General features: G+C 40.5%; 1 protein-coding gene across 1 annotated transcript; it reads left to right on the top strand.

Annotated features, from left to right (window-relative positions):
* Nucleotides 1-314: 314 nt before the first annotated feature.
* IL22RA2 (interleukin 22 receptor subunit alpha 2) lies at nt 315-14340 on the top strand (the record flags this gene model as incomplete). The annotated part of the gene is made up of 5 exons (XM_081141151.1): nt 315-375; nt 3578-3713; nt 6372-6550; nt 13035-13204; nt 14191-14340. 5 exons carry the CDS (start codon nt 315-317, stop codon nt 14338-14340), a joined length of 696 nt encoding a protein of 231 aa, XP_080997277.1.
* Between the last annotated feature and the right edge of the window lie 5022 nt (nt 14341-19362).

Here is a 19362-nt window from a genome sequence, read left to right as displayed (position 1 = left end):
CCTGCCCTACCTTGCCCTCCGGTCCGCCAACCCTCAGTGTTTTTTTTGCCTTTTTACAGCAAATGAAGCCCAAATCCCTGCAAAATCGAGCTTCCACGTCAAAGTGACTTACAGCAAATGTTTTTTGAAGCAAGTCTTTACTTTCATAATTTCCCTAAGAGCAAAATGCATTCACAAATGAAATCTGCGTTCGCTTCGAGGAACGTTGAGCTCAGGAGAGAATGCTCGGCACGAGGATTCTAGTTTCCTCTTCTGCTCAGAGCCCTGCTCTCATTCAGGGGAACGCAGGCTGCCTGGCGGCCACACTCGCAGCCATGGCGCCTAAACACTGCTTCCTAGGCTTCCTCATCACCGGCTTCCTGACTGGTGCAGTAGGTAAGTGAGTGCTTCATTTCTTTTTAATTGCTCACAGTTTTGTCACCTGGGTGTGCTCAAGGGACTGTTAGAAATGTCACTGCTGCTTTTCCAGGCTCTGTAAGAGTTCAGCTTGCTTCTGTCAGGAAATGATCAGAACAGACATGGGGGCAGCTTCTATCTGCAGCCTGCTTAACTCAAGGACTTATGGAGTAGCTACTGAAGAGGAGGCACGCTAGTGGGTGCAGAATCTTCATACAGGACAAATGCACATCCATCTCTGTCTCCTTAGCATTTCTTTGGCCTTCAGGGGATGTCACAGCATAGTGGGTAGAAGCAGTCTCCTAAGCCAGACTGTCTGATTCTGGATTTCAGCTCTGCCACTTACTCTTTAGGAAAACTGGGGCAATTGACTTAACGTCCCTGTGCCTCAATTTCCTTATCTGTACAATGGGAATTGTACGTATTGTGAAGATTAAATGAATTAATGTATGCCAAGTGCTTAGAGCAATGCCTGGCACAGAACAGAGACAGTAAAAAACATGTGAGAATGTGCCCTTGGTATTTATGGAGAACTCTTCAAGAACAGAGACCATCATCACCCCAACACATCTCTGAGCAAGGCCATTAGAACCCCCAGTTAACAGATGGGTACCTCTCAGTGTAAGTGGCTCAAGTAACTTTCCTGAAACTGTACAGTTACCCAGTGACTGATAACATAAAAACAGTTCAAGCCTCCATCTCCCAGAAATGTATGGAATTGTGAAGACTATGCCTTTGGTCCTTGGTAATACCAAGGACTAAATTAGCAAAATATGGCAGGAATTCATGTGCTACCAAAATGATCCTGGCTCTGCATCTTACCAGGTGTGTATGTATCCTTGGGGAAGGTATGCAACTTCTTTAAGTCTCAGTTTCCCTATTGTAAATATAGTAATAAAAATGCCTGCCTCATTTGGTGGTTGTGGGAATGAAATAAAATGTAAAGCTTTGAGCACCATGCCTGATACATGTTTAATGTTCATATACGTTCAATGTTCAATGAATGTCAGCTGGGAGGAGAGAAAGGAGGAGGGGAAGGAAAAGTATCTCCAGCCTTTAGTTGTTTTGCTTTTTTCCGTTAGCTCCTCTCTCCTGAGGCCTTGTTCTTGGTTTGCTGTGGCAACACTCAGGCTTGGAGTTTGCTTCTGCACAAGTTCCTTCAACCCTCTAGGGCTTAGTTTTTTAGTCTGTAAGCGGAAGACGACATTAGTACCTTTTCAATAGAAGAGCCAACAGATTAAATGAGTTAATGCAGGTAGAAGGCCCTCAGTATCTGGTGCAGAGTGATTTGCTATTATTTTGATGGTTGTGTTACAAAAATGAGAAGAGATCCATAGACAGACAAGATAAGGGGCACTGAGCCATCTATCTTTAGGGTAGCAGATCAACTGCAGGCAAGGGCTTCCGGAATTTGTGCCTGTCATCTCATGAAAATTTCTGGGAGTTTAAATACTAAGTGAGTGATTAGGTAGCAATTTTGGAGAGCAAAATAAATGGTGGCAGTAGGCTCTTTCCAAGTACACATAGTCACTTGATGCACTGAAGGAGATTCACAAAATAAAGACCCCCTCCCCCCCCCGGAATTACAGTAGTAACACTATTTGGGTGGTAAAAAGCAACAAATATTAGAAAATAACAAATCTTGAATGTTCAGAGCTGAGATCATGGGCTTAGGAGTATTTGCTTCCAACTCAATGATATTTGAGCAAAGACTTGAGGTACGTGGAAATCCAGGGAAGAGTATTCCGGGAAAAGGGACAGACTAGAGACCCTCGGTGGGGACCACACCCACCACGGTGGGGCAGGAGGAACTCGAGGTCTGGGAAAGGCAGGCTCTGCTTCCCGACCCGCTTCCTCCTACCGTCCTACCCTCTTCAGGACCTTGGAACCTGCTGAGGAGGCAGAGCTTCACCTCTGCCCATCTCAGGTCTACAGCGAGGACGCTTTAACGAAAACAAAGATTAACAAGAGAAAAACAGCTCATTAATGGGAGCAGAGCACATCGCGAAGGAGAAACCTAAACAGAGTAACTCGAAATGGCGAGTTAGAATTCCAGCTCATGTAGCATCTTCAGAAAAAAATAATTCCTTTGTAGAGACATGACAGGACTAACGGAAGCAGTGTTAGGCTTCCAAGGGTGGAAAACTCTGGAAAAGTAAATCTTGGAGAGGAAACTAATGGAGTTAGATTTGTTGGCAGATCCCTCTGGTGCTGTAAGAGTCTATCTCCAGTAAAAGAATTTATTTCCTGCCTTTAGGCAGAAAAAGGGGGAAGGTAGAAAAAACTTTTCCTGCCTTTATTGCTCACTTGCCTTCAGCTCAAAATGGTTTTTATGTCAAAGAGGCATATTTTAGGGTGACATTCTGGTTTTCTTCAGACTCTAGAATAAAATTTTGTCCAAGGTCTCTTGCCACCATGCGACTAAATACAGGTGAGACTGGGCCACCCATGTCACATGAGCTGAGGAAGAAAGCACAGGCCATGCCAGTGCAAAATTATCTTTCCTGCCATGATCGCTGTCGAGACCCTTCTCAGGGACCCTAGGCCCACAGCAGGGTCTTGGCCAGTCTCCCTCCACAGCATGGAGCAGTTTATCTGAGCAATTTGAAGCCAGGATGTAGGCAGGTAAGTGCAGACATTCGGGAGTGGGACAGCAAAGGCTGACCTACCTGGAACACAGAGGACACTGAGGCAGCACACAGAGACTGAGCAAGAACCTAAGAAAGGGGGAACCGAGTGCTGGGCTGAGGTCCTGGAGCGAAAATTGATCCCAGGCAAAATTTTGTCTCAGAGTAGCAGTAATATAGTGGCTCCTAGGAAGGTGGGCGAGTGGCCTTGGTGTGGGTCTTTCATCTCAGTCATTACATCCATCACCATGAGGGAAGGGCCTAAGGACAATATTTTTGCACTGTTCTTTACTTCCTCTACAGTTTGGGAATGGAGTGGGAGTATGTTACTTAGGTGTTTATAGTCTGAAACACAACTGTTCTGAAACTTGAGCATGCATAAAAACTATCACATTAAAGATTCAAAATGTTGATTTCTGGGCACCACTTCCACCATCTGCACTGACAGCAACTACTTTAGGGAATCCTGACTCATGTATTATATCGAAAACCACTGCTTATAACAACGGTGCTCATATCAATGTTCAGTGTTTTTCTTTCTCTTATTATTTTAGAAACTCACCCAGCCCATAAGTCTCTGATGCCTCAGAGAGTACATTTCCAGTCCCGAAATTTTCACAACATTTTGCACTGGCAGCCTGGGAGGGCTTGTGCCAGCAACAGCTGCATTTACTTTGTGCAATATAAAATGTAAGTAATTTGAGCTTCCTCTGGCTGATAGACATGGTCACTGAGAGAACATGTTCTAGAACGCAATAGAGCATTAGGATCTGAGCTTGTTTTAAGTTTCTTTCTTTCTTTTCTTTTAAGTTACTATAATAGAAAATTTTTATTTTATTTTTCATTACAATTTACTTATTTATCCCAATAATTTTTTGTCCAAATAAATTGTTATTCATATATATGACATATGTAGACAAGATTTATCAGGCCAGTAATATGTTATCGTTGCTCCTCACCCAAGGATATGTTTTCACTGATTTTAGAGAGAGGAAGGGAGAGAGAGAAACATGGATCAGTTGCCTCCTATATGTGCCCCAACCAGGGATTGAACCTGAAACCTAGGTATGTGCCCTGATGGGGAATTGAACCCACCACCTTTTGTTTGCTCTAAATGTATTCCGTTTCAGAAAGGTTGAGAAAAAGCAGAGGTAGGGACAGGATTGTCTTGTCTCCCCTGAAGGCTGCCTGGTGACATAAAACGCATGATGATGTACAGTCTGTCAGGGACATAAGTCATCCCTTGAAAACCCAGCACAAGATCCTACAGCTCAGCCTTTGGCGTCACAACAGAGTCCAGCTTAATGCGTATTTGTCAAGTGAGTGTTGGAACCAACTTGCTTAGCATATTGTAGGCACTTAACTAAGTTGACACTTTTGATACTTGAAAAAGAAGTTGTGGGACACATGGTCAGTGTGTAAAATATATTTTTAACTTAAAAGTCGTTTTTTAAGAGTGTGTTTTACTATTTAGAAAATCCATTTCAAAAATTAATGACTCCTGTAAGCATGAGCACAAACTGGAACGTGCCGCTGCGTGTTCCTCTCATGTAATCTTCAAGCTAGTTCTGCGGGATCGTTGCCAAAACTCAGATACAATCAACTCCTTTCCTGGACTGAGGCCTGGAAACAGAGGTTCCTGATTTGCAAATGTCAGGTTTTCCCACTCATACATTTCCTGGGGGGGGTTGAGGCTCTTCCTTCTCTTACATAGTTTGCGGTGCTGGCTGAGCACGAGATAGGAGCTATTATGTTTTAATTTTCAAGGTTTTTCATTAGAAATTCAGAAAATCAGATGAAGCTATGGACCAAAATACTGTAACAATTTTTCTTCCATAAACTCATCATGTCTCTCCAGCATGCAGTAGGCCCAAGGTCTGATTTTTCCATTAATAAACCTCTCACTAACTTCAGAAGGAATGTTTTTAGAAGTTTATCAGTCTTTAACTGCTGCTGCTTTTCTTACATTTGGGTAAAGTTTATAGATCTTTACTATAAAGATTTCTCCATTCCAAAAATAGATTTGTGCATAGCTGGAGATGCTTCCAGCTGTAGGAAGCTGGGATTGGTTTTCTTCCTGTCCTCCTACCCCCTTGGGTAGTATAAATAGGTCCAAAGTGGGCCTATTTGTGGTCAGCATAAAATGTGGGTTAGAAGTTGTTTTACCATGAAGGTTAAATTTTAGGGAACATGGAAGAATTTCATATTTGTAACACCTTTTCTTAAAAAGGGCTCCTAAACTTGGATAAAATTCAGACTACCTGGATCTATTCTTAGCTATGGGGTATTTTCAACAGCACAATGCAGATTTATATTTTTGAAATCTTTCACTTTAGTTCTATCCAGTTCACATGGGATATGACAAAAAAATAAGGTATTACATTAAAAGAGAGGCCAGTCATTACAGTTAAATTCAGCTAGCAAGGACAATGTCTCATCAATAATGTCTCTGTTTCCACCGTTGTCTTACTGCATTTTCTCTGATTTGTGACTGGTAAGGAAGTGAGCATTAATCTTCCCTTTTGCTGTTACACCATCCCCTAGTCTCAAGATGAATCAACCTATCTGCCTCTGCCTCACTACCTATTTTTTATTTTTATGGGTACCTCTCCCTCTCTTCCAGCTCCTTATTAAAGGACTCCTTATATAGCCCTCACTGCAACCCCCACTCAACTTCTAATAAAGACCATCACCTGAGATCAAAAGCAGTAGCAACTTGCCCGGCCGGGCGTGGCTTAGTGATTGAGCATCGACCTAGGATCCAGGCGATTGGGGTTCGAATCCCGGTCAGGGCACATGCCCGGGTTGCGGGATTGATCCCCGGTGGGGGGGGGGGGTGCAGGAGGCAGCCGATCAATGACTCTCTTATCATTGATGTTTCCATCTCTCTCTCCCTCTCCCTTCCTCTATCTGAAAGATACATTAAAAAAAAAAAAAAGTAGCAACTTCTCAGAATCAGCCGCATTACTCAACAGCAAGCTGATGAGAAGTGAAGGAAACCACAGAGTTGAAACCTCAGAAGCATAAAGGACGTGAAGAGCTGGTTTTCAAAAATGGAAGTTGGTCCGTAGACCAGAAGAAAAACTTCACTAAATATTTAAAAACAAACAAACCCTATGCTAGTGATATAGAAGGTGTCAGGTTTGAGTTTATCTTTCAACAAGAGAGCCATTTGGTTAACAAGAAGAAATCTTTTTAAGAATAGTTAAGAGTAGCCACCAGCTTTCACAGTAGAATTGATATTGGAGAGCAATTTTCAACCAGCCTAAAAAATTAATAGACTGATAAGACTGCAGACTCCTCCAATGGAAAGAAGAAACTCAAATATTTGTCTTTTCCCTTCTATAGGTATGGACAGAAACAGTGGAAAAATAAAGAGGACTGTTGGGGTATTCAAGAATTCTTTTGTGACCTTACCGATGAAACCTCAGATGTACAGGAGGCTTATTACGGAAGGGTGAGGACCGGCGTGGCTGGGACCCACTCAAGCTGGACCATGACACAGCGGTTCACTCCCTGGTGGGAAAGTGAGTTCCATGGAGTTTCTTTGCATTTGCTTTTCCTGCCCTTGAATAGCCCTCATAGAGCGAGGCTGTTTGGGAGGCTTTGTGCTTTGCGGAGGTCCACACCAACATCTCACTTGATCTGATACTCAGGACAACGCTAGAAGATGGTTGTCACCATCCTTACTTCCCAGGAAATCAAGGCACAGAAGCTTCAGTAGTGGCCCAGGTCTCACAGCCTATATTACTGACACCAGGATTCAAATTCTGCTGCCTCTGACTACAAAGCCGACACTCTATCCCTCTGCCAGATTGTTACCTCCTAGGTAACAAAAGGAGGTTTAGACAGCAGAAAGGAGTTGTATCCCCTAGGCCCTTCCTAAGCATGGAGGTCAAGTTCCTGAAAATACTCATTAGAAGAATTTTCTTTTGAGGAAATTACGACTTTTAGCTACCTCCCCAAAGGGGAGACCAAAAGTTCGCTCTCGTATCCGTATCGCCATAACGTATGGTCTTTTCCTAATTCAGTGATAATCCCATAATAATAATAATAATAATATAATCAAAGATGTAAATTATAAAACAAATCATTACCAACAGACCTTATACAAAAGAGTAGACAAAGAGAAAGAAAAAAGTGTTTAATGTACATGTATAAAACATACATAACAAGAAACAAAACAAGAAAGAAAATGTGGTACTTATTGTAGTCCTCATAATTGCAACCAATCACGAAGCTGTAGTTAATATTTATAACTTCTTCTCTCATTATTAACTCAATGTTCACTTTCTTTCCTGCCAGCACCTCAACTCTTCAGTCTTGAGGAGTGTGGGTCCTTTTGGTCTTTCCTGTGTAAGCTTGACATAATCTTACATTAATTTTTATCACAAAATAGAGGATTCTAAGAGGCCCCTCACAAGAGACCAAGCATACTTCTCCTCAACCCCACTGTATCTCTAGCATCTCTATTTCCCTGGGTAATCAGAACCAATCGTCCTAGACAACAGAAGGACCTCATATTCTCCTTGTTGGTTAAATAGCACCAAGAGCTTCAACTAGTTAGAAGACAGCCTTAACTTTCAGATCTTTGAAACCATTTTGTTATAACCCAGAAGGATTAAGGGTCAAGTGTACAGGAAACAAATGTTTTGTGAGTCATTCACTATGAGAATTGCCTCCATGACTCCCTCCCACATCTTGTATCACAAACCAGTGAATTCTTTGGATGGAAGAAATAGTGCCATATATTGGTCACAAGATTAGAGCATATACCAATTCACGGACAACTTCCCAAGGTGCTGTCACCCAAACTGAATTTTCAACTATCCACTTTACTTTCCTATAAGCCATGGGCTGCTGAGATAGGATATATGGTAAGATTTCACTTTTTCCACATTAACTTAGTCTTCTGTCATAAGCAAAGTATCGTGGGGTACCATGCTCATGAATAAGGCATTCATTACATCCATGGAGGGGGGTGGTCAGGGGGACTGCTGATAAAAGCACTGAAGCAGGGAAGAGAAATCTGCAATCAGAAGTGTCTACTGCAGTGTTACTTGTCCCCTCCCTGTTGAAAGGAATCAAAATATACCAAATGACCTATTACCAGAGTTGGTTCATCATACTGGAAAACTGGACACTCAGAAGTGTCATCCAGCCTTGGCAAGAGGAAGTCCATGTTGTTGAGTCTATATATAGCCTCCATCCATTTCACCCAACCATTTTGTTCATAAGCCTATCAAGCAAGTATGGGACACTGGAGAAATAGGCCTTCACTGCTCTCATCTAGATTTTTTAAAACACCCCTTATAATTACCCATATAATGTGTACAATTCAATTTGTTTAGCATATTCACAGGTTCATACATCACTCACACTCAATTTTAGAACATTTCATTATCTCAAAAAGAAACTCCGTACACATTGGCTATCGCCCTCATCTTCCTTTACCGCTCTAGCCTTTCAGCCCTAGGCAACCACTAATCTACTTTCTGTCTCTATAAAGTTCCCTGTTCTTTTATTTTTTTTTTTAAATCCTCACCCGAGGATATTTTTTCCATTGCTTTTCAGAGAGCATAAAAGGGAGAGAGAGAGAGAGAGACAGAGAGAGAGAGAGAGAGAGAGACAGAGAGAAACATCGATTCATTGCCTCCTGCATGAGCCTGGGCCTGGTCCGGGGATCAAGCCTGCAACCAAAGTATGTGCCTTTGGCTGGAATTGAACCCAGTACCCTTCAGTCCGCAGTACAGTGCTCTAACCACTAAGTCAAACCGGCCAGGGCAAGTTCCCTGTTCTTGACATTTCGTATGAATGGAATCATATAATATGTGGTCTTGGTGACTGGCCTTTTTTACTTATTATAATATGTTCAAAGTTCATCTATGTTGCATCATATTTTAGTACTTCCTTTCTTTTTGTGGCTGAATGACGTCCCAGTATATGGATATACCACATTTTGTTTATCCATCCCTCAGTTGAACATCTGAGTTGTTTTCACCTTTTGGCCATTATGAATAGTGCTCCTATAGACTTCCATGTACAAGTTTTCATATACACATACATTTTTATTTCTTTGTGGCATATACCTTAGGAATGAAATTGCTGGGTCACATGGTAATTCTATGTTTAATCATTTGAGGTACTGCCAGACTATTTTCCAAAGCAGCTGTACCATTTTACATTCCCATCAGCACTGTAGGAGGGTCTGATTTCTCCACATTCTCAGCAACACTTACCTGACTCTTTTATTATAAAATGTCAGGTAAGTGTTGCTGAGAATGTGGAGAATCAAAGCTCAAAAGCTCATGGGATATTTTGAAAATGCACAGCACAAATAAATGTGGTGTGTGTTTCATCCAAGATTCACAGAGGTCTAACAAGCCCAGTGAATGTTTCCTGGTAATAGGGATGCAAAGCAAAGCAACTTGCTCTTCACGTGAGAGGAAATGTCTCAACAAACATCAAAGGAAATTTAGCTCCAACATTCTGCTTCCATGTATCTTACTAAAGTAGCTATAGTGCCTAGGATGTCAGGCACACCAAATGCAATCAGTATCGTGTGATCAACTTAGTGGGCCAATATGATATCCTGTGAAAGAATCAATGACTCTGTAGATTATATGTGACAAAGAGCCAGGATGACAATGAAAGCCAAGTGAAAGGAAACTGTTCTGATGCTTTTTAATTATTGGGCAAAGAAAGGGAAAAAATCATTCTCTAAAGCAGTAACTATATTAAAGGCTGTGTTGATTGGCTCCAAAACAGAGTCACTGTAATGAACAGAAATCACACCACAGTCACCACTGGAGTCAGTACATTTACAATTATCCCTTTTATTATTCAATATTTTTTGGGGGGTGAGGGTATAATTCAAATAAATGAAGGTATAATTCAAATACATCTCACTACTCTGTATCATGCAAGGTGTTTTTGATGCACGCATCTCTACAGTTTTCCCAGGGATACAACAGTACTTTTGATTTTCTATTTTGTTCAAAGGAAGAATTCCATTGGCTTCCATTTGTCCTTTCATCCCTTAATAACTTTCATGCCACAGCTCAGAAAACCAAAATGGAAATTGATTCTGTCAGTTGTTGTGTGTATCTCACTGAATTTGCTTTTATTACCTGACAGCTGCAAGAGCCCACAGTGCATTCTGAGTCCCCAAGGATTATTATCAACTCAGAATCAGGGTCCATTATTGGCCAAAAGGTCTGTACTTACCTTTCTCCAGTTTGCAGTTACCGTCAGGGAAAGATAAAAGAAGATGTATCTTAAAACTTGGCAGCATTATTACCTCACTTGCCTTCCAAATCTCACCCTAATGATCTAACTGGTGCAATGTCCCACTGGAGCCAAGTTAATTGGATCACAGGCAAAATGCTAGATGCAATGGAGTGTAGAAAAAGGCATATTTAGTTTTCTAATTTTTCAGCTAGTAGGAGCGGAATGAGAATTTAGCAAACCAATCCATGGTATCCAGCACATCGTATCTTGAAATAACTTGCGATTCAAGCCCAATCCATTGCACCAACAATTCTCTATAAAAGAGCAGACTCAGAAAAGCCTTGCCATCAAAGAGAAGAAACAAAGAAGGGTGTATGTTTCAGTTTTGACTCTGTTAGGAATCAAGAATTTCCTAAGTTCAAAAAGGTCTGAGATTCCAATATATTCAACTTTCATGTTGCTGAAACTTGAGGTAGTGCCAGGTTACAGTGCCAAAGGACACCTTGTAGAAGCAAAGCCAAAATACATTATTAAACGAGAGTTCAAAAGCAACACTACACAAATATGATCATTTGATCTATGTCCTTGGCACAGTTCAGCAGAGTAACTATGGTCTTTTTAACAAGTGAGACTGGATCAATTGGGAAACAATAAATCTTGGTCTCCTATATCACCCATTAATGGAATCAAGTCTGGCTGGACACCAACAATAAAACTCAGTAACTACAGCCTTTGGGTCCAATTTGACCAGCTTCTGTTTCGTAAATGAAATTTTATCGAGCATAGTCAAAGCCATTCATTTACATTTTTTCTATAACTACTTCATCCACTACAATAGCAAAGTCTTAGAGTTACAACAGAGATGTATATGGTCTACAAAGCCTAAAATATTTATCTGTCCCTTTACAGAAAATGTTTGCTAACTACTATGCTATAATGTAACATGGGAGAATATTTTCATGACTTTGGAGTAGGTAGACCCTCAAAAGTACTAATGATGAAGGAAATAATTATAAATTGGACTACACTAAAATTACAAACTTCTGTTTTTCAAAATATACCATTAAAATTATGAAAATGCAAACTACAGAGAGAAGATATGTACAATGCACATATTTGACAAAGGGCTATGTCTAGAATGTAAAAAGAACTCTTACAAATCAATAATAAAAAGATGACAAATTTAAAATGGGCAAAAAATTTGACCAGGCTCTTGACAAAAGATGATATCCAAATATGCCATAAACATATGAAATTCCATTAGTCATCAGGAAATATAATCTAAAAACACAAAGAATCATTATATACACTTACCAGAATGGCTAAAAGTAAAAATTTTTGAGATAATGCTAAATGTTAGAAAGAATGCAAAAAACTGGAACTTTCATATAGTGCTGAAGGGAACATAAATTGGTGTATCCACTGTGGAAAACTGGCAATGTCTATACAAGCTAGACATATGTATATAAACTCTATCACCCAGCAAGTCTACTCTTAGTTATATTCCCAACAAAATGCCTATTTCCCAAATGACATGTACAAGAATGTACATAGCAATTTCACTCATAATATTAAAAAACTAAAAACCATCTAAAAGTCTGTGAATAACATAACATACTGTGATATTCACACAATTAAATACCACACAGCAATTAAAAGAACAAACTATTGATACATGCAACACAGTGGATAAATACGTATATTGTGTATTAGTTTACTAGGGCTGCCTTAGCAAAATACCACAGACTGGGTGGCTTAAACGACAGAAACTTAGTCTTCTAGTCCTGAAGACTAGAAGTCCAAGATCAAGGTGTCAGCAGGGTTGATTTCTTCTGAGAACTCTCTCCTAGACTTATAGATGGCTGTCTTCTTGCTGTGTCCTCACATGGTCATCCCTCTGTGCTTGCACATGCCCACATCTTCTGACAAGGACACCAGTCATTTTGGATTAGGGCCCATCCATACCATCCATATGACTTCATTTTACCTTAATTACCTCTTTAAAGGCCCCATCCCCAACTACAGTCACATTTCAAGGTACTAGGGGTTAGGACTTCAAACTATGAATTTGAGAGTAACACAATTCAGTCCATATATATATGGTAAGAGAAGTCAGAACAATTGTGGTTATCTTCTGGGGTTAACTAATTGGAAGAAACATGAATAGGTTTCTGGGTGTTAGCAATGTCCTATTTCTTAATATGGGTGGTAGCTATATAATTTGTTGACCTGTATCCTCATGATTTAATTTTTTGTCTATATCTATATTATAGGTAAATAAAAAGTTTATTTAAAATAAAAAACTCAAACCAAATCAACATAAAAGGAAGAACCAACTTCTAAACATGTGCTCACAATAAAAGCTCAAGGAAACAAATCAACACAAGCAAGTTCGGAAGCAGCAGGGCTAAGCCATTCAGCACGTCAAGTATTGTAATACTGAAAGCAGATAAAATAAGTTAAATAATATAACAGAGGGAATAAAGATATAATCAAAAAACAAAATTTGAGACTTCATTTTCCAAAACAATCACTGCAGGCTGTGAAAATGATTGATAAATGTACTCTTAAAGCTGAAACAGAATCTATTAGTCTTTACAAATAAAAAACCATCTTCAAAGAAACTTCTCAGATATTTATACTTTAGGTATCAGCAGTTTCTCTTCACGATTTTTGCCAGATCTCTGAATTTAATGATGATTTGTTATTACGCATAATGTATCCATGTGAAATACTACATTTTTAAAAATGACTTATCAAAATTTCCTATTCTTTCTCCAGCAAAAATAGATCCTCCAGTTATGAATATAACCCAAGTTAATGGATCCTTGTTGGTGATTCTCCATGCTCCAAATATACCATATAGAAACCAGAACGGAAAAAATGTATCCATGGAAAATTACTATGAGCTAGTATACCGAGTCTTTATAATTAACAATTCACTAGAAAAGGTAAGTTTAGATGAATAGATGTCTGGTATTTTTTTTCTGTTGTTCATTTGACTAACATTTTAGCCATAAAATGTGTCTTCTCTCTTGCTACTCTATCCCTTCTTATTTTTCCTTATATATATTTTTAGTTCCTTCTCACCTCCACCCTCACTGAAAAGGAAGTCATGCTTGGCATTACCTTCAGAATGTGTGTGTGTGTGTGTGTGTGTGTGTGTGTGTGTGTGTGTGTGTGTGTTTGCAGTCTCTCAGCTTGTCTCCACTGGATCATCCCTGCATATCTAAAAACTGGTATTAATAATAGTTAATTCCACTTGTCTTTACGGGCTTTCTACACCTTATTTTAAAGTGGCTTCTGAATCAGAGCATTACATATTTGTGCCCATTTGCTATGATATTTTCATTCATTGTCAGCACCTTTATCTAGATTTGGTGGTTAACTGAATCTTATTTTGGGTGGCGATCTAAGACAGGGTTCCTTAAGTTCTAAGGAAAAGAGCCCCATTCAAACCTGTTCAAGTAGAAAATAGATAAGCAGAGGGGAGGAGTTTAATTAGGAAATAACAAGCAATCTTGGGGACAGCCAGAAGCAAGAAGTAAAGCGCTCGCAGGCTTTGCAATGGCTGGGAAGGAGAAATGGAGAAATAAGTCTTCAAGAGCCCCACTCTGCCTCTCTGTGGTCACATGTTGCACATCTACAGCTGTCTCCAAATCTACTCAGTTCTCCTCGCTGCACAGTTCTAATTCTTGAAAAAGAGACTGACCACTGGATCAGTCAACCAGGGGCCCTCATGTACCTACACAGCCACTCGACCTGCCTCTTGATCAGGCCGCGTTCCAGGACTCTGGAGAACGATGTGTCTGGAAGAAACCCTACCGCCCATCTACTACTGTGACCACGAACAACTTTCTAATTCTATCAAAAATACAGCAAATCAGTGCATTACTGAAAACCACTTATCATCTCTTTTCTTTTCCCTTGTGTATAGGAGCAAAAGGTATATGAAGGAGCCCGCAGAGTGGTTGAAATCGAAGCTGTCACGCCTCACACTGGTTACTGCGCAGTGGCCGAAATCTACCAGCCCGTGCTGGGCAGGAGAAGTCAGAGGAGCCAAGAGCGATGCGTGCGAATTCCTTAACCCGCGCGGCTGCTCACCCCGAAAGCTCTCAGGATGGGGTGGCTCATGTTTGAAGGCTCTCACTGGAAATTGTTTCTGTTTTTCCTAAAGCAATGTTACACTTCTGGGACTTCTTTCTTCATCCATTCTTTCTTCCTTTATATTTCATTTGTAAACTAAATGTAAGCAACATGCCCCCCCCCGCCCCAAATAACACACTAGAATTTAAAGAAGAGGCAGAGAATAAGGGCTCTATGAAATACAGAGCTTTACTTCTGAATGTAACATCCCTCACAACAATCTCCACTCTTCTAAAAAATTTAAGAACCAAGGAATAGTAGGCATTTAACAAACTGTTGTTAAAGTAATTTTTGACAAATAGCATTACAGACCAGCAACCATGAAGCAATCTTTTTCACTCTTCATTGAGACAATTTGACATAGATATGCCAACTTTTATATGAATGGAATTTTTGCATGAATGAATATTTTCCCATATATTTCTTTTACATAAATATATTTTTTCATACATTTATTTTCTATATAAATTATTTCTACTTAATGAACCACTTTTTTAATCTATGTAAATAAGAACAGTATTTGCAAAGAACCTCGTGATCTCTGGATTAATATCTAGATTAAGATTATCCACAACAACATCTAAATACCAAAGGATACCTACTCAATATAATTTCCCTCATTTAGCACATACTCACATTAAGGTTTTCTTTTCTGTTTTTGTTTTGTTTCTTAATATTGCCTTAGAAGAATTTAACCATAGTCTCAAAATCAAGTATAATATATTTCAGCAACAAAGTAAAATAGAAATCTTAACTCCAATTTATACCATACTCACTACTCTACCCTCCCGAGGAAGGGTCTCTGGCCGGTCGCACATTCATAATTTCTATGTACAAGGATCTTATAAATGACAGTTTGACTGGGGACATGGGGAATGGTTGAGTACCAGGTAGAGAATTTGCCTGAAGCTTAAAGCACTCAGTGGGTGATAGGTTTACTTGGGAGAGGGCCTGATGTTAGCAGAGATTGTAGGGCCAGTTAAAGCCCTCCAACAACTTCCTAGAAGTTGCAGTGCCCCCCCACAAAGGTGTGTGACCTAAGGCTCGGTGTAATCAACAGAAAGCTGCCTTCTTCTCTTTGGGCTTAGTCTTACATATCTGTTTAAGGCTGTTTTTCTTGTGAGGAGGTATATATTAGAGAACATTTGCACAATTCCTCATGAAAATTGCTTCAAAATGTGGTAAAAATATAGTAAGTGCTTCTGGTTATATATAGTTATACACAGTAACAAATGGGTTAAAAATTATTTAGAAGTGCATGGAGGAAGAGAGCAAGAGGCACAAGAGCTGGAGAATTGGTTTCACTGCTTTCCCTTGTGGTCAGAAAAAATTTGAGCATAAATCTAGAGACAAAAAGAAATTACTTTAACCTATGTTTTTGAATTATGCTTTCCCCCCCTTACTATCTTTTTTGCCTTTTGTCCTTTTGAAGGGGAGTTGAGAGTAGTGAGATGGGTGAGCAGTAAGGATTGTGTGTGGCCGACGGCATTTATGTTTATGAAATTCAGCAGTTCTGAAGCCTGATTTAAAATCAGTCACGGCTGCCCGGCCAGGCGTGGCTCAGTGGTGACCTAGGATCCAGGCGTGACCTAGGATCCAGGAGATCACTGTTCGATTCCCCGTCAGGACGCATGCCCGGGTTGCGGGCTCGATCCCCAGTCGGGGGTGTGCAGGGGGCAGCCGATCAATGACTCTCTCATCGTTGATGTTTCTGTCTCTCTCTCTCCCTCTCCCTTCCTCTCTCTGAAATCAATAAAGATATATCTTTTTTAAAAAAATCAGTTACGGTTGCCTCATGAAAGTTCTTAGGTAGCACCAAGTTTGGGGGTTAGATTGTTTTGCTTTGTTTTTGCTTTCATGCTCAGGCAAGTCACTTAGGCGCGCGTAGGCAAGAATGAAATACTTTGTAAAAAATAATAATTGTCACATTCTTTATTGTGTTAGGCATATACTGTCATCCTATTTCAATAAATCTTTTAATTTTTTGCTTTGCAATTTGAAATATTTGTTATTTGGCGTATTTAAAAGAAAGGTAAAATTTATAAGCCTCTCAGATGGAATCCTAATTAGACTTCTGAGACCCACCGTAAGTCCCAGCCGGAAGGAACAGTGTTCAGCAGGACTCCAGGCATTCCCTGACTCTGTTCTATGATCGAATGGCAGTTCCACTGTGATAGTGTCTCAGGTCAAAAGCTCTGGGGCCATCTGTCTCCATCTTTTCCCTCATATCATATATTCAACCCACCAATAAATCCTACTGGATCTAGTTACAAAATATAACATTTCTCACAACTACCTTATTACTCCCAGCCGACATCATGTCTCATCTGGATAACAGTTATGGCAACCTTACAGGTATCACCGCTCTGCCCTTGCCTCCAATTTAGTCCAAGGAGGGTAGCCAGGGCAATCCTTTGAGCAGAAATTATATCATGACACTCCTGTGCTCCTAGCTTTCCAATGCTCCCCATCTCATAAGGTTAAAAACCGGAGTCTTTATTATGGCCTCCAAGGCCCTGCATGATCAGAATCCTTTTCTCATTATCTCTCAGACTGCATTCCCTAATTCTGGTCCCCTCACTTTGCTCCAGGACACTGACCCCGTTGCTTGGCTCTCAAATACAAATGCTCTGGCCTCTGGGCCTTTGTACCAGCTGCTTCCCGGAAATTTGTGCCCCAAGATATCCTTAGGCTCATTTTAAATTTGATTTAAAATTGCAAACTACCCCCTGCAACTCTCTAGCCCTCATTTTTCTTATTGTTTATCTTCTCATTCTCCATTAGAACGAAAGGCAGGCCTGCCCTTTCTCCCCACAGCTGTATCTTCATTATCTAGAGCAGTGCCTGCACTCAGCACACTCTCAACATTTGTTGTATCGATTAATGAATCAAGAGGTTTGGGAGGGGTGAATGAGGAGGACTGGGTGGGAGGTTTCTCTCATAATTTTGTACAACCTGCTGTCGTATCTTCCTCTGCAGATTAGTGTGGAGATGCAGAGATGGAGATGAGGTCCAACCATGCAGGACAAATACATATTGTTGGACACTGCTCCTATTTGTCCCTGAAAGCAGCCAGCCACCAACCAGCTGCCCAGCTGTCCTATCAGATCTCCCTGCCCTTATGTTCTCTTGTTTTAAAGGTCAACACTTGCCCTTCAATATCTTGAGTGACATTAAAGAAAAACAAAAGTCCTGAAGTTCTAAAAGACAAAATGGACATTTATGAAATGAATTTTAATCAAGGGACTGAAGGGAAATCCATATATACAAAAACCCAGAGGTATTTTGGGAGGGTCTGATAAAAAGTGCTTAAGCTGTGGCATTAGACAGAGGTGGTTCCCGACCTTGACAAATCACCACCTCTCAGGGGCTATCTAATAGAATAGGTGACTACCTTTCACAATATCCATGACGACTTTGTGGGCAAGTCTGAGAGTTAAAGAAATTAGGTCTGTGCAAGTGTAGACCTGGACAGGCTGAAGCCTGGACCTGCTGAGGGACGTGCCTGAAGAAATAACCGTCTCTTCATCCATTCTCATGGCCAGTTCCTGGGACTGGGCTGAGCTTATGTCACTATTTGCTTGTTCCTTGTGGTCAGCCAGAACTCTAGCCAGGCTTCTCAAAAGACAGATGAGAGGGGAACCCAGGAGGGTGTCATATCCCTGTGAAAACGGCAAAGGCCTCTCACCTGGGGGCCTCTTGCTCTGAGCAGCTGGCAGTAGCTACGATCCTATGTCCTTGCAGGGAAGTAAGGCTCTGGGAGTTAATGCCATTCTGGGAGCTGTGTGTTATCCTTCACTGTTTAACCATCTCCCAAAATTTCCTTATCTTTTGCCACTGAACTTTATACTTTGTGTGTCCATTGGAATTTTCCCTTTATTCTCATCACTATCATATGGACAATTCCTCACTGTGTGAATGTTGGCACATCTAGAAGCACAATGGAAGTTAGTTTCTTTCTGTAGCCCACTCTGTCAGGCACTATCCAAGCCAAAGCTCACCTGTGGATAGGGCATCCTACTTCCTCATGGTTCCTTTCACTTACCTCAACCTTGTCTTGAGAACACTCTCGAAAATTCCTTCTCATCAATGTGGATATATCTTTCCATATTCTCAATTTCAACCCCTCTCTCCTTTTAAAGAAAATCTGGGGCAGGACTTCTGGACTTGACCAGCAGCGAAGGAGAACAAATAATGCTTAGAAGTGACACTCATTTGGAGGAAGAAACAATTTTTCTAGAATAACTCTCAGCCATGGTGTCAGACTTTAGCAAAGAGGAATGTTTCCAGAACCAATTGCTTGTCAATTCCTTCATCAGCACAACAGCCTCCAAGTTCATTTTGTTCTTGTTTTTAATGTTGCAGCTATACCCCAGGGCACAGATCCTGGCCCATCAGTAGTTTTGCAACAGTGGCAAGAATGGAGCTGTGGAGGCAAGGCACTGCGAGTCTGCCAAGACCTCCACGAGCTGGAACTACTGCCATTAATGGGTATTCTGATGGTTCAAGTTCATTATTAAAGGTAATAAATCATTTTCTTATAAAACATAGGTAATTAAGATCATTAGTCTTGCTTTTCATAAACCTATAAAAGGAAAAGTGAACTCACCTTGGTCTGGAAAGATAAAAAAACTAATCTACTACTTAAGATCTGGACCTGATCTCTCAGCAGCTTTACCCTAAACGGACACAAATTTCTTCCCTTCCGGCACCTGAATGAGAAAATAGCAGTAACGATAATCTAATAGGAAAACCACCCAAGGATTTCCTTCAGTAGCACAGTGGCTTCCATACATGGACACACTGTAGGTATTAGTGGAAAAACTGAATTACCTACCTCGTGCAGACATGTGTTACGCTTTCAGGCTGCTTCATATTAAAATCCTCGTCTTATGTTTGAGGAATCCCCCAGTTTATGAGATAGTAGCAGGTTCTCTCTCTCCAAACTTCCCTTGCAACTAGG

This window comes from Miniopterus schreibersii (assembly GCF_964146895.1).
Source record: "Miniopterus schreibersii genome assembly, chromosome: 6".
Lineage (NCBI taxonomy): Eukaryota > Metazoa > Chordata > Mammalia > Chiroptera > Miniopteridae > Miniopterus > Miniopterus schreibersii.
Note: the sequence above shows the minus strand (reverse complement) of the source record. Positions and strands in the feature narration are given on the sequence as shown.